Here is a 17,644-nt window from a genome sequence, read left to right on the forward strand (position 1 = left end):
TCCATCTCATCGTTTCTTCTTTGCCCTTAGCATTATGATTTCCCCGGATCACAGCACCTGCCTGGATTGGCATTCTTACCATTTCTGAGAGTTCCTAGCAGAGATTCAGACAGTATGGCAGGGAGATGGCTAACATGAAACTTCTTTCCCCTCCTCACATCCGCAATCGGCTGTGTATCCATCCGTGCAGCAGACACACAGCTCCTGCCCTCGAGGGAGGTCACAGTCCTGGATGTGCACAGTAGGAGGAAAGGGCGCAGCACGACGATGGCATAAGTTCTGTGTAAGGAGGCTGGGAGGCGTGGGCACAGTATGCCGAACGAGCTTAGGATGTAGATAGGTAGTGATAGGAAGGGGAAGAATTCTAGGTAAGGGGATCATCACGAGCAAACTTTGAGAAGCAGTAAAGCACAGGAAGTACACGGAGAACAGCTCCATTTTACTGGAACTACACAGAGTGCAGAAAGACTAAGGAGGGAGATGCGGCTGCAGAGGCGGGTCCTGTTTGTGCAAAACACCTTGCATATGTGGGGCTCGGGCTTCCAGACGCAGAGCCGGTCGCTCAGGGATCTTTGAGTGTGAGAAGAGCAACATTGGAGAAGGTCTTTTCTCTCTGGGCTGTTCTTAGATTCCTACCAGAGAGGTGCTGGGTGGAGAAAGGGCTCCTTAGAGGGTGACTGACCTGGTCAAGTTCAAGATACTGGATGGCTTTTCTCCCATACAATGTGGCGCCCACGGTGTTGTGTTTCTTTGCGTCCATTGGCAGTCTTTAAGAGGTACCTCTGAGGTCTGCAAAAATAGCCTTTTAATTTTAATGTAATTTACATTTTATGAAGATTTTAATAAGTTGTTACCATAGGTTTTGCACCTTACGTGAGAGAGGTGTCCTATACAAAAGCAGTGGTCGCATTCTGACAAAGTACTTTTTGAAAGGAGGAAAGGGATAGAAATGTTGATACCGTTAGCCCTAAAAGCCAGATTTCTGTTAACTTTGATATACTGCATTCACTATTTGTTATGATGGTAAGTGAACTTGATGAAATGACTGGTCCCAGAAATCTAAGCTATCAGACTCTCATGTTTGGTCACTAAAGCCATCGCACCCCAATAGCGACTGGCGGTAGGTGTGTAGAAACGAGCTGCTCAGTGCATGTCTGAAGCGTTACTGAATCTTTGGAGGCAGTCACGTGAAATAGCAAGTCTGTGGATGAGACTTATATTCAGCCTGAACAGTGACTGGCTTAACTGAGTTTTTAGTTTTGTTCAGAACATTTATGCTGTGACATCTACAACATTAGGCAGATAACGGTAGAGTGGGAAGCAGAGGCAGAGGTTTTTCTCTGGTTCCATTTTAAGGCCCCTCACAGTATTCAGCCGATGGAGCAGCTTTGTAAGTATATGACATTCAAAGGACTCTTATGAAGAAGAGGTTCTAAGACCCAGAGAAATGAAATCTATGTGTTTGGCAATGAATATTTAGCGTTTCCTCTGTGCCTGGCGCTGTGCTAAGCATTGAGTGATAAAAGCTCAGGCACTATCCTTCGTCCCTAGTGTTCACTGCACTCTTACCCCTAATGAGCGGAGAGTTCAATTTTGATTCTGGTGGATAAAAAGCATTTTATGTTTCCATTTTATGCTTCCATGTGCCAGAAGAGGCTGTTCACGGGAGGTAGTTTCTTTAGCAGCCACCAGGTGTCAGCAAAGGACTTGAAACTCTTGACCGCGTCTGCATTCTTGGCTTTCTTAACTCCCCGAGGCCCCCATTGGAACTTTTCAAAGGCAGTAGACCTGCACTGGGCCGCCTTCTCCTAAATATTAGTGTCAAATACTTTCTCCTCAAGATTGCATCACATTTATTCACCTTTCCCTTATAAAACTAGCACTAGTCCCTCGGTTTTTTTCTGATTTAAAGCTTCTAATTCGGTCTTTTCACAGTGATGGTTCTACAGAGTAGAAGGCAATCGGGGTGGGGGTGGGGGAATATCACCAGGCTCTTGCTTTTTCCACTCATCCCTTCCACCAAATAGAAGAGAAACAGTCTGATGGTGGAGCTTGGTGGATCCAGACTGCAGAAGGAGTTTTCAGAGTGTACAGGAGAGAGGCCCAGGCATCTTCACTGGCCCTGCCATCTGGTTCCTCGTGTAGCATGTATTTGGGACAGTGTGTTGATTGACAGGGGAAACCTTGGCATGGTGGGTATTGGTTTGTATCATACGGCTTTGCTCCCGTTTCTCATCTCATCACGCCTCCTCGCTGGGATGGCCAGGCGGGACAGGAAGCAGAGGCATTTGGTATAGGACATTGGGCGATAGGGTGGGACAAAACTGGGGAAGGCTCTCCCTGGACACCCGGGCTTCTCTCAAGCTTCATGCGGCGTCAGAAGAGGTGGCCGTTAGAGGGATGTCAGTTTGAATGAGCTGCTAAGCTACTGGGAAACTGAAGGAGAGACCAGCTGGGGAGATAGAGACAGAAAGTCAAGTGCTGGCTTTAGCCACTGATGCTGCTGGGTTGTGTGGCCTGCAGGGGAGGGAGAGTAAGGCATAGCATGTAGCCCCAAGTCTACCCCCTGAAGTAAGGGCCCTATTGATGCAAGGTTCTCAGTTTAGACATGCTGTGGGGATTTCCTTTGGACTGATCAGCAGGATTTGCCAAATCGCATTACAGCTAATTCCAGGAACTACTCAGACGCTTCTGTTGTTTTGTATTGACTAAAGCACTGTAAATAAGGAAGTGTATCCATAGGGATTCAAAAGTATTTTGAATGTTTTGCTTTTGTAGAGATCTTTGCTATAATAGTGAAAGAAAATCATCTTGCTCCTTACAACATCATGCGAAATGTCCTCAAAACATACCATATCCAGAGGAACCTGGCTAGCTCAGTCTGTAGAGTGTGTAACTCTTGATCTCAGGGTCATGAGTTCAAGTCCCACGTTGGACATGAAGCCTACTTTAAATTAATTAGTTAATTTTTAAAAATCGTACGAAAGCCACACATGCTATTGAAGAGGGTGGCTCGGCACTGGGCAGCGGCTCTCCCAGGGAGGGCTCTCACACCTGCATTGGCATGCATTTTTAATTCTCTTTAATTTTTTTACAAGTTTATTTACTTATTTTGAGAGAGGACAGGGGAGGGGCAGAGACAGAGGGGGACAGATGATCCAAAGCGGGCTCCACGTGGACAGGAGAGAGCCAGATGTGGGGCTCGAACTCATAAACTGTGAGATCGTGACCTGAGCCGAGGTTGGACGCTTAACCAGCTGAGCCACCCAGGCGCCCCGCGTGCATTTTTTTTCAAAACAGTTTTAAAGACAAAGTTTCTTATTATCAGCTTGACTTCCAGTTCATGTGATAACTGCCTGTGGGTCTGTGTAAGGGACAGGTCGATCGTACAAAACAAAAGGGTGTTTACACTGTGATGCCTTTGAGCCACCCGTCTCCCACATTTCCCACTGCTCCGGGGACTCCTGCAGCAAGCGCCACTTGCCCACGGGAACGTGAGTCTTCGCATCCAGGCCACATCGCCGCGTCGATTCCCAGCTTCACAGTTTCACGCTCCCTTCTCCTCCCTGCTCTTTTCAGATCACTGGCGTGATCCTGCTGGCTGTTGGAGTCTGGGGCAAACTCACTCTGGGCACCTACATCTCCCTGATCGCCGAGAACTCCACAAATGCCCCCTATGTGCTCATCGGGACCGGCACCACTATTGTGGTGTTTGGCCTGTTCGGATGCTTTGCGACATGCCGTGGTAGCCCGTGGATGCTGAAGCTGGTGAGTGTGTCACGACATAATACTGCTTTTTCGATTACTTTTTGAAACCACAGAAATCACACGAAAGTGACATGGCCCTTCTTGAAGCCACAGACAAGACCTTCATAGGTGTTGCCTCTGATCTTAGTCCAGACCCTTGTCTAATCCACCGTCTAATGCCCTAGAGGGCAAAACAACCCCAAACACAGCTTGGCACACACACGCAAAAAGCCAGTTCTCGTCCGTCGAAGTGGATGGTGACAGAGCAGTGGCCAGTGGTTCCATGAAGCCATTTATATCCTCATGGCAGGACGCCTTGGGTTAGTTTTGAAGTGTTCCTCCCAAGTCTCTTCAGGTATGTGACGTGCAGCGTGGGCAGGCAGCACCCCTAACATGAGCAGCCTTTCCTCTCCCAAGTTCCCACTGGAGCAATACTTCCTGCTTCCTTGAACTTGGCCGTGCTTGGCTGAGTGGGCACACTCTTCTCCGAACCTGCACACCCGAGCTCAATGCTATGGGAGTCAAGCTAAGCCAGAGCTTCCCCGCTCGACAGAGGGTTGGCGCAGGAGCAGATTTTGACTGCCAGCCCAGCGCTGGGCGCCTTTACTATAATAGGACACTCGGCGTGATGTTCCCCAAAGGGCAAGGGGCAGGCTGCCGAAAGGCTGTTACCATGATTCTCAACGTTCTGGTGGACTCATTGCCCAACTGTCTACCCCCTGCCCGTGCTCACTGCCTATGCTAATAAGAGTTCATGTTCAGGGATTTTGTAGATAAAAGGTAGCAAGGGCCTCTCCTCAAAAGAACAATTTGTTTGAAGAGATTGATTTCGGATGTCTCATTTTGTGAAAGGGGAGAGTGGAGAGTCTGTCCGCGCCGTGCTGCCCATACTTCCTTGTTTAGCCCTAGATTAGAGGACATTTCATACCCTCTAGTGACAGAGATGGGTGTGAGGATGACTCTCTCCAAAGGAACCACCTTCCAAACTGGCACTGATCAGTCCCTCTCTCGACAGCCTCATGGAAGTAGTGTTTGATTCAGCCACTTCTGTCCTGCAGACCACGCAGGAGGTTGATGGCCTGGCCACCACTGATTCTTCCGGGTTGGTGGAAAAGCCAGAGCGAGGCCACATTGAGGCATTTCTGCTGCTGTCACCTGCTACTCTATGCTGGCCTCCCGAGTCTACCTTCTAGTACTTCTGAGAAGCACTAGGATTTCTTTCTGTCTGGTGTGATAGTCCTCAATTCTGGATGCCTGCTTAAATCACCTGGGCCGCTTTTGAAAGACACCTTCACCAGGGTCCCATCTTCAGCCAACCGAACCAGACTCCACAGCAGCGAGGCCAACCGCCACAGTCTCTAAAAGCCATTTAGGAGATTCCATCCTACAGCGAAGGTTGAGAGCCTCCCGTTCAGTACAATGAGTAGCAAGGGAAGGATTAACTTGAAAGGACCAGAAAAGAAAGATGGCTAGGAATTCATCCGTCTGAACAAGAAGGGAGGAGACCTGGCCTACGTCTCTAGTGGCCGAGATGTAACCTCTTTGGGCCTGTCCCCATTTGGGAAAGAACAGCATTGGACTAACTCACCAAGGTTTCTTCCTGAGCGAAGGGGGATAGGAGAGGGGACACAACAATGGAACAGTTCTCTCTGGACTCTGCTGAAGGTGGTTCAAACCACTCTGCCGTGTTCTCCTAACACGTGCGAGCTCACTAGCAGGTGAGCCTTTGGAGAGAACTTCTTGAGGTTTTGTTTAGTTTTTAGCTTTGGCCTTTAAAAGCCATCAGCTGGTGTGGGGAGAGCTGGGATGGGAACCCAGGGATGTCTCCTTCCAAAGCCAGGACGATTTCTACTACGGTACTTTCATCTCGAGAAAACTCGCCCCCTACCACCTGTATTTAGTGTGCGCTTTCCACAGTAGGCTTTTGGCCAGGGCCTTCTGAAGGAGAAGCAGCTGTTCTCTGGAAGCTCCTAGAAACCGGGAACTTCCCAGCGACAGGAAACCGCTGATCTGGCTGATAAGAGCGGAAGTCACTTGATTAACTGTCTGTCAGTCTAGAATTTTATGGTCCTCATTTAACCTCATTAACTGCAAAACAACTGAAGATAACTATTTCCACTTTATGGAGGCCCAGATTGGCTGCCTCTTTCCTAAGAGTTAGCCCACAACAAAGCTAGGACGTAAACCTACGAGGACTTCTGACTACAGAGTTGAATGTCCTTTCTCCCACCTGCCTCTGACAGTTACTTTCCCACAGGACTTTCTGGTGGATTCTAGGCCTGGTGTGAGACTCTCTCTAGAGTCAAATGTGTTTCTTATTGTATTTTATAGTAAGTTGAGAGACAGATGTCATGTCCATGGGGCGTTCTACTCATAACTGTGTTTGCTATTTTGTTTTATGTTTTTTAAAGTCTATTTATTTTGAGAGAGAGAGACAGACAGACAGAGAACCAGCGGGGGAGGGGCGGAGAGAGAAGGGACCGAGGATCAGAAGGGGGTCCTGTGCTGACAGCAGATAGCCCGATGTAGGGCTTGAACTCATGAACCATGAGATCATGACCTGAGCCGAAGTCGGAAGCTCAACTGACTGAGCCACCCAGGCGCCCCTGTGTTTGCTAGTTTAGTGGCCATGCTTTAAGTGTACGTAGAGACTTGTGTTAATATTTTCTACAAAACTGGCATTTTAAGCCAATATTCCCTCCTTTTAACATGTGCCACTAGCTGAGAAAAATAGTTTATGATCTTATGCACATACGTACTTTACAAGCAAGTAACATGACCATGTACAGTCGATCCAAATTCTAAAGCATCACCTAGGAGCATTCCAAACATTCCATTTTATTTTGAGATGAGAAGAAACAGATTGTAAGACATATGCCTTGTAGGAAAAGAGTCGCTTCTCTTTCCTTTTATCTGCTTTTCAAAGTCACAAAAATGGAAACCCTTAATGTCTCATAAGTACCATGTAATTCATCCCTGAACTTAGGCACACGTGTGTGCACACGCACACACACTTAACTTGGGAAGTACGGGAAGCGTGAAATGAGTAAGAAGCACTAAGGGTTTCGGATGCTTATGGAGAGTGTTAGTAGTACAGCTTCTTTGCTTTTTAAAGACTAGCGACTCCACACACTGTGCAGAACAAGACCGGTACGGAGCCCACCGGCCCCTGCTGTAAGTGCTACATTCAGGCACGATCACCGTATCGAGGAAGAACGTTGACCTGTGCGTGTTCTGGTCTTTCTGTCAGGATGGGATCGGTACAGTCACAGAGGAAGGGGTTTGGAAGCCATTTTATTAGCTTTGCTCAAGAAAACTGGAGGGATTTGCCCACCTGAAGAGAAGCAGCAGGTTGGCACCATGGCTGTGTTCCCACATACGAAGGGCGATTGTGGAGGAGCAAGGTTGGGCTGGTGCTTCTAGCTCTTGAAAGCAGTTCTGACACCAGGGAGTAGAAGTTGCAAGGAGGCAGACTGTGGCCAGGAGAAAGAAAGCCTTTCCAGCAATTGGAACGGTGTGAAAACTGAATGGGCCGCAAGGGGCGCGTGGGTGGAGGGACTAGGCTGGGCTCACAGATGCTAGAGGAAGGGTGCATGCAGGTGCCGGCTGACCATCGTGACCGAGGTGGTCTGAAGGACTCCCGGACGGGGCAGAACGGTGTCCTGCGACCTCCAGAGTACTTTCCCACTCGACGATTCCGGCATCACAAGTAGTGCATACCTGAGTTATAAAAAGCCCTTCCAGATTTCTCCCGGTTGAGCCCAGTCTCCGGATGTGCTCTCCTTAGCATGTGTGGCCCAAAATGCTCGCGCATATTTAAACAGACACGTTTCTATATTGAGGCTCATGTGGGGAAATCTGGACAAGGGTATTTTTAAGCTTTTCCTAAACTTTGGGGAATATGAGGATTTGTGTGATTCCCTGTGATAAGAAGTTAGCTACCCCGAAGGAACACTCATTTCCATCCTGACGTGTCTGACTCTGTCCCTGTGTGCTTGGTTTTCAGTATGCCATGTTCCTGTCCCTGGTGTTCCTGGCTGAGCTGGTAGCTGGCATTTCAGGGTTTGTGTTTCGTCATGAGGTGAGTATACACGAAGTACAGAACTCACTGAAAGGGGCTTTGGGAGGAGGATTTCTGAAACCTCTCACAATGTGTAAAGGGCACATATGGGCTAGCTGGCATCTCCGGTGGTATCGCTGTTTTCCAAATGTCACTTAATATGGGCTGAAATGCCAATAAAAATCTAAATGCCGCAGGAATTTCGCCAAACTCAAAACCTTAGTTGTTGATCCTCTATTTCTTGATATAGCTACTGCCTGAAATGATTCTCCACCCGGTTTTAAAGCAAGTGACCTTCAAAGTAGATTAAATACTCCTTTTAAAATAGCAGCTTCAGCAAGGCCCAAGATTTCTGTGATTGCTTGGTATCCCCCAAACAGCCTGGGCTCCCCTGTCTCCTCCCCAGAGCCCTGGGGGCCACCCCCTGCCAACTGGGGGGGTAGAAACGGAGGCCAGATGCGAGGAGCCTTGCGGAAGGAGAGAAGGCAGTCGTGATCTGAAACCCCTACAGCGCTTTGTTTCTAATTCACATGTCCTATTTTAGACTTCTAAAGCTGGAGAAAAAGGATTTCGAATACTGTTTTGTGATCGTGATGTAGTTTCAAGGACACTGCTGGCTGTCTGGTATCGTGTGTGGCCATTCTCACCCATACTCTCACTGTGGCTGCTCTGTTCAGACCATGGGGAGCCTCTCAGGCAGAGCTAAGACGTCCTCATGCTGTCTGTAGCCACCGTGGTGTCGCCTTTCAGACACGTATAGTGGTGATAGGTCAGGCAGGGCTGGTTCTGACAACCCTCTCCCCCCGCCCCATAGGCTGTTAGCACACCCTGTAAATAACAGTAAAGCCACAAGTAGATACGCACGTGTTAGAAAGGAAAAGAAGCGCAAGACAGAGGTGGAAAAGACAATGAGGCCGTTGAGAGTCTGGCATGATCTGTCCCAGACCCTGGTTCTGTGCTTGACCAAGTTCAGTTCCCAGTCAGCTGGCTTATGCACTTTCTGCCCCTTTCCCCTACTTGCTGTGGTTTTCCCCTTACCAGAGGTGCAGTCTCAGGTGTCAAGGCTGACTTCTAGAACCCATCTTGTGCAGGTGCCGTATCTGGAATTAGATTCCCCATTCTTATTCTCAGGTGAGGTGAAACCTGATGAAGTCATGGCCTCGGCAGCCCTAGCGGTACCCCCAGTGGGTGTGCGAACCCCAGATGCAGCCAAGCCCTTGCCCCCTTCCCCCCCAATATACTGCCGTGACTGGGCTCCACTAGGGGTGGGGGGTTCTCTCAGTGGACCCTGATACCCAGTGCCTGGGCCCCCTTATCTACCTCCCCTCTGTGCATCTGAAACACTTAAGGGAGCTGGGGGGAGGGGGAGGGGTTGCAATGCCACTCTGACCACCAGCGAGTGGGTCTTCAAAGCGGCCCGGTTCTATTCCGTGTGCACCTGCCCACAACAGACAACGCAGGTGCAGTGACATGAAAGGACACAGCCAGGTGTGGCATCCACCATGGCTTAGAAGCTCCATGAGACTAGTGCCCACTGATCTCTTCTTTATCCCATGGGCATACCGTCCAGTATTTCAGCAAGGAACATGCCTAGTCAAGAGAGCCGCCGTACTTAGCCCTAAGCTTCCCAGCAGGCAGTTATTGTCATCTGCTGTCCCCCCGACTCCAGAGTCATGTGGGCAATTGGGGGCAGTCTTACCCTAAGTGTGGAGTTGCCTGGTAACGCGCCTGAGACTCTACCTTCAGCAGGTTTCCAGGGGAACAGAGCTCGAAAGTTACCCCACAGTCAAATGCGCTCGCAGAGGAGGGGAGGGGTTTTGTTAACTACTTAGTAGTAAGAAAAGTTCGTATCTTTTAGCCTCTCTTTTTGGCCCCTATAAGGACAGGTAAGTGAAAGTTGGTGTGCCCTCCCCCTGTATGTTAGAACAGGGATCTGTTTCCCGTCACAGCCACAGCAGGCTTCCTGCCCTCCAGTGGCCTGTCCTTTGTTACTCTTCTGAGTAAGGGCAGGAAAAGTTATGGACAGAAGGGTGGGCATCAGTCAATTCGAAGACCGTAAGTAGAAAAAGCCAGGCCTGAGGTTGGCCGCTCACCCTCACAGCCCTCTCAGAAACTGGCCACTTCACTGGGTTCCTCTGGATTGGGGATGAGGGGAACGTTCTTTCAAATCCCTCAGCGAATTTTCTGAGGTCTTTTGTCTCAGGAAACAGGGCATTCCCTCCCTGGCCTACATTTATTCAGAGATTTTTTCAGAAGAGGTCATCTTGGGGTAGAAGTGGGCATGAACATGAGTCCATTTGGGCGGCAGTGGACCAGAACCGCACTCCCCCTTGTCTTCCATAGATCAAGGACACCTTCCTGAGGACTTACACGGACGCCATGCAGAATTACAATGGCAACGATGAGAGGAGCCGGGCGGTGGATCACGTGCAGCGCAGCGTAAGTCCCAGGGAAGGAGACTGGGCTGGCCACCGCCCGTGACGTCAGGCCTTCGGCCTGGGAGGCTGCTGGGGGTGGGGGGCCGTCAGCCTTTGCTCTTGACTCCCGCTCTCCGGTCCTGTGTCCAAGAGTTCATACCCAGCACTGGTCCAGGGGCCAGTTATCCGGGCCATTGGTATCAAGAGGGCCCCCTGCCTGTGGCTTGCCTTTCGTCAGTATGAATTAGGAACACCCCAAGGAAAGCTAGCTTGCCCTGAAAATCTGAAGCCTCGAAAAGGAGGCAGTGGGTGTAGGCAGCCTTGCTGAGCATTCTGGAAGTGGTGTGTATAGGCTGGGTGGAGAGCTCAGATGAGCCGTGTTTACCGGCACGGGCGGTGTCGTGGGGTGGGCAGGGGGCCTAGGAGAAGCCGAGGGTCTGGCGGGAGTGGGAAGGCCCTAGGCTGCCTGATGCTTTGCAGAGGAGATGAGGAAAATGGCGGTCTCGTGCCTGGAGGTGCTCAAGCTGTTGGCCCATCTGGAGCACCCGGGGAAGTTTTGGGTTTGGGGTGTTTTTTGTGTGTTTTGTTTTGTTACTTCAGAAGCAGTATTTTTTTTTTTCTTTTTGGTATTTTGATAAAAATTCAAACTTAACAGAAAAGTTGCTAGAAGAATGTAAGGAACTAGCTACCTTTTACCCAGTCACTAATCCATTTCCACTTTTGCCCCATTTCCTTGAATACTCTTTATGTCTGGGGTTGGCACATCTTTTATGGAAAGGGTCATATGGTAATTAGGCTCTGAGTGTGGTACAGTCTCTGTCAAAGCCACGCGGCTCTGCTCTTATGGCACAGAAGCGGCCATATTGTGTAAATGGGCAGGCGTGGCTGTGTCTCAGTGAAACTTGATTTACAAAATCAGGCAGCTGGTGAGCTGTAGTTTACCAACAACAGCTCTCTCTTCCTCTGTGTACATCATTCTCCACCCTAAACCATTACTTACCAGTAGAGATCTTATAGATCTATAAGGTCTAAAAAGAGCTTTTTAGTTTTGTTAATGTTTATTTATTTTTGCGAGAGCGTGACCACGAGAAGGGGAGGGGCAGAGAGAGAGGGAGACAGAGGATCTGAAGGGGGCTTTGCACTGACAGCGGAGTCCGAACTCATGAGCCGTGAGATCGTGACCTGAGCCGAAGTCGGCCGCTTAACCGACTGAGCCACCCAGGCACCCCTAAAAAGAGATTTTTAAAACCATTTTTGTCTCGGCTTCCCCATCAGTATCCTGATTTAGTTGATCTGTACCTTCAATAGCACCCAACTATTGATTTTGATGCTGATCCAGGCCAGAGAACCTACTGCTTTGCTTTGTGGACTTGGTAAGGAAGCCAACACAAAAACGCAATCTAGGATTGACTTCCTTTTTCTCAGTCCAGTTGAGCCTCCCGGTGAATATAATAGTTAATGGAGTCTCAGCTCATCTGTACTCACCACAGCTGTGCCTGTTCACTCAGGGCCTCGGCCCCTGTTTCTCTTCTAAACGGTGCAGGGTCGTGAGGGAGGAGACTGCTCTGTCTTTGACCCGCACCCTTTGGCTCTTCCCCTCCCCCGTTAACAGCTGAGCTGCTGTGGCGTGCAGAACTACACCAACTGGAGCACCAGCCCCTACTTCCTGGAGCGCGGCATCCCCCTGAGTTGCTGCATGAACGAAACCGACTGCAATTCCCAGGATCTACACAATCTGACTGTGGCGGCCACCAAAGTTAACCAGAAGGTACACTTCCTGTCAGCCCTGACGGGATCCGTGGTGAATGTTTGGGGGAGGGCTTTTCGTTGTCGTTTCTATGGAACTGTGACAAACGGGTTAGAAATGTAGTCCAGGAGAGAGTGCGGGATCTTTCTGTGCAGCCCTTTGGAGCCTGGGAGAGGCACTCGAGGCTGTCCGCTCCTGAAGGAGTGAGCTGTGAGTCAGCAAGAAGCTACCAGGCGTAGTTAGGGAGGTTTAGCTACGGTTCCTGTTCACCCTGGTGCGGATGTCAGACAGGGAATGTTGCCTTTCTTCTTTCTGGCTGTCTTTCTTCTGCTTAATCTACCTTCTAAACATGGAATTATTCACAGCTGGGTGCCAGTCCTTAGCAGGAAGGGGGACTAGAGTTGACAGACAACATCTGCTCCTGCCAGGAGGGTGGCCTTTATTTTAGGGCGTTCTCGGCTCTAGGAAAAGAAATCAGCAACTCCGCTTCAACTCACTGTCAGAATCCTGACTCCCAAAGAAATCAGAGAGAGGGAGAGGGAGAGAGAGAGAGAGGAAAAGACAGGCTAAAAGAAATCTGCAAGGTAGCATGTACTAAAAATGAAAGAAATAAAATTTCAGTAGTCAGAGAAAAAAGGAAGACCGATTCTGTATCCCACTTCACAGAGAATATGATGAAGGCATGATAAAACTGTGTGAAGGGGGTCTGTGTTCTTAAATGTTTAGAGAAATTCCAGATAAAAAATATGTTTTGGTAAAACAGAAGGGAGGGGAAAAAAACACCCTATTGTTGACTTTACCTGCTGTTCCGCAGCCATCGGGTAAATTATCTTTTCTTACTAAGATAAAATTCTGTTCTTGCAAGGTCTTCAAAACTTGATGTGATCTGGGCCAACTACTGAATAATTCATAGAAGATAGCCATGTTCTCAAGACTAGAATGTTAAGAAATGGTTTCTATATTTTACCCATTTAATGTTGGTATTTGTAGCATAAATGCTACAGAGCATTGTTGCCATTCTAGAAGCTCATTCTGTCATTCTGGGCTTATTGCTTGCTACTGGTGTCGTGAGGTTAAGATGTTCAGTACTGACTGCTTCCACTTCCTGTCTTAGCTCAGAGGACATCTGCTCCTACTGGAATTTTCTTATAAATCCAAAGCGTGAGGCTTCCTTTGCCTCTCATCAGTAAGGTGACTTCTGGTTTCCTTGTGGACATCCCCACTGAGCCCCCATAGATGTTGTTATGCTGCCATTTTACGAAGCGCCGAGCATACCCAGCTGCAGTGGACGCTCCAATTTATAAAAGATAAGAAATGCTTTTGGCTGTGAGACGTTGGCATAGCAAAGTCTCAGGAGGTCGTTTGTTGAAGCAGGCAGCCATCAACCTGGATAAAGTCTTCCATTACAGCGAAATTTCCTTTGTGAAAGGTGGAGATCTACAAGTCAGGAAGGAGCATGGGCTCTGGAGTCAGACTCCAGTTTAAATTCTGGCTCAGCCACTTGCTGGTTGTGCAGCCCTGATCGAGTGACTTACCCTTTCTCCGTCTTCTTTTTCGCATCAGTAAAAGGGAGATGATGATCCCCCCCACCTAGGATTGATACGAGGATTGAGTGACATAAAGTATCTAAAGCACAGTGCCTGGCCCAGAGTATAGACAAGAGAAACGTGAACTGCGATGTTAAATGCTAACTGTGACGTAAACATCACCCTGATGATGGTGAGGTCTGTCTTCCACTACACCACACCGTGTCCTTTATTAGGAAAGATACCCCAGGGCCCCGGCTGGAGGGTCTTTTGTTACTATTCAAAAGCAAGTTGAGAGCCGTAGCCTGTAGTGCATCTCTGTGATCCTTAGAAAGAAAGATAGGGTAACATTTTTTCCATTTCATTGATAACCTACAAATTGACCTCACTCCCTGCCTCCCCACCCCACCTCCTGCCCCCGTCCTGCTTTACGTTTTCTTGGCCACCTCAAATACCTGGAAAAGGTGCTTAATTCCTCCGACCTGGCTTTCTCCGTGGAGAAAAAGCAAGTGAAAACTGAAATTTGTCTACTAAGTCTTATCAGATATTCCCATTCAATGCCCACACGAACCACTGAGATAAGTTCTTGGGTCTGAGGCTCAGATACCCCACCTGTAAGAGGCAGGAGATGGGGACGACGTGAAGATACTAATAGTATAGATACTTGTAAGTGTTAGCCACCCCCCAGCTCCCTCCCCCGGGAGGCTTAACTACTGCCACATTGTAGTTCTATGGAATCCTGTTGTCTAGAATAAATATATTCTAAATCCCTGTAGATCTTTTGGTGTCTTGAACCCTATGCTTTAATAGCACAGAAGGATGACTCTTGGCTCTTTCCTGGCAGCCTGAGAAACCTACCTTGTACAAATAATGGGCGGGGGGGGGGGGGTGAGAATAGTTAAGCAGGATGTTTATTGTTTTGTGTGAGGGATGGAATTTATTTTGGTTTTGTTAGCAGGATGTTGAGATAGCTGCAGGTTCACATGGCTAAACAGCATTGACTGAGCCCCTACTCCATAGGAATTCTTGACCTTTTTTAAGAACAAGAGGAAGTGAGATGGTTATTCTGGTTGGCCGCTACTGATAAACCTCTTCCCAGAACCTGCCTGGGACGAGCTGTCTACTCCTCATATCAAACATCTGCCACTGACAGCTGTTTCCCACTGGCGACTGTGTTGATTTCGACATGCTGAGAGGGCAAGCAAATGACCTATTCTGTCTCTGGATGTTTCCTAGGACACTTAGCAGGTCTCTGTAGATTTATCTCACACCTGGACCACCAGGCTTTCATTTTAGGAAATTGAAAGGGATTGTTGTGGGCAGGTAAGATCACGGTGTAGTGGGGACCATGGCGTGGGATACAAACACGGCCTGTGTTCTAGTACCACGGCAGTCCTTGTGGTCTGCCGGTCTGTGCTGAGATCTGGAGGATGGGCCTGTGGGTCCACGTGGTGAGTAACGGAGATGAGTCTAGAGATGGAAAGCCTTTATTTCCGCCTTGCCCTTACACTGTGGAGACAACAACAAAAAAAGCGAAATCAGTTCCATCCTTCTCATTTTAAGTAACCCCCTCCTCTGATAGGCTTCATTAATTTGCTTTCTTCTGTGGAGTGAAAAACCATGTGAGAACTTTTCTTCTAGAAGAGTACTCCTCAAGCTTTAAAGGGCATATGAAACATCTGGAGATATTGGTCACATTCATTAAAATTCATTAAAAATGAATAACCTGGGGATTTGACAGATTCTGGAGTCTGGAGCGAGACCTCAGATTCTGCATTTCTAGCAAACTCTCAGGTGATGGTTGCTGTTGCTGCCCCTGGAAGAGCCCTACTTTGAGAAGCAAGGTTTGGGGAGAACGATTTTGTCACAATTGCCCTAATGGCGGGAACCTCATTTTTCTGGTTTCACTTGCTGATGTGGCGTGGGCTTATCAAAAATGTGATTGATTGTGGAATCTCCTACAACAGAATAGAAATCATGCATTAGCAAAATGCAGAATCCAAGTTCATAGGAAAAATGTCTATGCCAAAATAGATTGCAGAGTAAGAAACTCACCCACCTTGCTTCTCTCTGGTTTGTGTGGTTGGGTTTGTGTTTTCATATTTTGAGCTGACCTAACACTGGTGTTGGGCTGAACTTCATTCCTCCCCCCGACTGTCACTGGCCTGGAGAAAATACGGTCATGACGGCCACCTCAGCAAAGCTCTGTCTTAATTGCTACCATTTGGCAAAGTGTTCAAATATCCATCTCTCTTCTTTTCTCTCCTTGAATTCTTCCTAACCCAACCTGTTCTCCCTTCCACCACCTTTTGAAAAGTAGTTTGGTTTTATACTTTCACTAGTAAAAATGAAATCAGCAAGCAATCTTCTACAATAAAGAGAGAATCAATTTGCAGAACTCCTCATAAGCAGTCCTATATCTCCTTTCCCACCCGCCCCCAGCCTTCAAATTTGCGTCAGCTAACCAAGAAGTGTAGTTTTCCCATTGCATCGAAAACGTGTCAAGGGTACCGGGGTGGCTCAGTCAGTTAAGAGTCCGACTTCAGCTCAGGTCATGATCTTACGGTTCGTAGGTTCGAGCCCCGCGTCGGGCTCTGTGCTGTCAACACAGCTCTTGTCCCCCTCTCTCTTCCCCTCGCTGGCTGGCTCTCTCTCTCTCTAAAAAATAAATACACATGAAAAAAGGAAACATGTTAAAGCACTGCTGCTACGTTAATGTACTTCTCTGCAGACAGACTGAGGCTACATAAAATATCACTCATTAGAAGGTACAGCATTGGTGGGGCGCCTGGGTGGCGCAGTCAGTTAAGCGTCCGACTTCAGCCAGGTCACGATCTCGCGGTCCGTGAGTTCGAGCCCCGCGTCAGGCTCTGGGCTGATGGCTCGGAGCCTGGAGCCTGTTTCCGATTCTGTGTCTCCCTCTCTCTCTGCCCTTCCCCCGTTCATGCTCTGTCTCTCTCTGTCCCAAAAAAAAAAAAAAAAAAAAAAAAAACCGTAAAAAAAAAAAAAAAAGAAGGTACAGCATTGGTAGAATTTTCGTAAGTTACGAGAAATATTACAGTGTTAAATTTTGAGTTTAAATGTGGAAGATGTGTTTTTTTGTGTGTTCTTCAGATATTATTACAATTTAGTGTGTCTTTCTTGATAAACAAGAATCCTTTTTGCCCCCTTTTGAAATCAATGTCTTGATTTTTGCAGACTTTAGACATTTAAGTAGAAGCCCTCTCTCAGAAAACTGGAAAAAGACCATGTCTTCTGAGTCTGTTATGTCAGTTCAGAAATCTAGGTTGATGTGGTCCAGTTTCAAATAAATATACACACACACATGCATGCACACGGGCACACGCACACACAGAGTTCAACCTGTTGGGTACTTAACAGGAAGAGTCCACTTTCGCCTTTGCATTATGGGCGATACACAAACTGTGGTGCTTACTACCTAGACTAGGTTGGTAAAATGTAATCCTGAAAAACAACAGTGAAAAAACTTGTTCAGCAACATTGTTGAACTCCAACCAGATCGTTTATTTTAAAGAAAGGTGATTCACATTATCAGTATCAAACTACCATTGAAATTGGTAAAACTTGTGTTGGTTTGAATCACGTTTGAAGATTTCATAGCACGTTATGGGGAAATTCACTTCATTTTATGGATAAAGTCAACTGACTCCAGAAATGGGAAGTGACTTGTCCAAGGTCACATAGTAAATTTGTGGAAAAGAGGACTTTCAGACATAGGTTTTTCCCTGTTTTAAAAAAATAAAATAATGATCTCCTTAGGAAGAACCCCCAAACACCATAAAGGTGGCAGGCATTCAAGCACTTTCTCTAACCAGATGATTTCATTTTTTTTTCTGAGATGTTGTCATTTGTTGTCAAAATGCTGGTAACTATGTTTGTGATGCTGAGTCTTTCCGTGCAAGGATGTGGAATGCCTTTGTATCCTTCGAGTCTGCTTCCCTACCTCTACAGCATTTGCCTCATAGATCTTACAGATTTCCTGCTATATTTAATCCTACTACAGAAACATTTCTGGCTGAAAGTATATATCTGGGACTGGCTTTAAAATAATCCAGCCAGGGGAGGAGAGGTGAGGAGCTCTAAATGAAACAAGATTGGCCACATGTTAATTGCGAGGTTAGAGAAG

The 17,644-nt window shown here is 47.7% G+C and overlaps 1 protein-coding gene across 4 annotated transcripts in view; it reads left to right on the top strand.

Moving 5' to 3' along the window:
- Nucleotides 1–17,644, top strand: part of TSPAN7 (tetraspanin 7) — a 140,747-nt gene that overhangs the window by 97,458 nt on the left and 25,645 nt on the right. For all 4 annotated transcript variants that reach the window (XM_049643696.1, XM_049643697.1, XM_049643694.1 and 1 more), the window contains exons 2-5: nt 3,580–3,768; nt 7,754–7,828; nt 10,151–10,246; nt 11,837–11,992. In XM_049643696.1, coding sequence (XP_049499653.1) covers nt 3,580–3,768; nt 7,754–7,828; nt 10,151–10,246; nt 11,837–11,992 — 516 coding nt within the window. The remainder of the gene's footprint in view (nt 1–3,579; nt 3,769–7,753; nt 7,829–10,150; nt 10,247–11,836; nt 11,993–17,644) is intronic.

This window comes from Panthera uncia, chromosome X (assembly GCF_023721935.1).
Source record: "Panthera uncia isolate 11264 chromosome X, Puncia_PCG_1.0, whole genome shotgun sequence".
In the NCBI taxonomy this organism is placed as follows: Eukaryota; Metazoa; Chordata; class Mammalia; order Carnivora; family Felidae; genus Panthera; species Panthera uncia.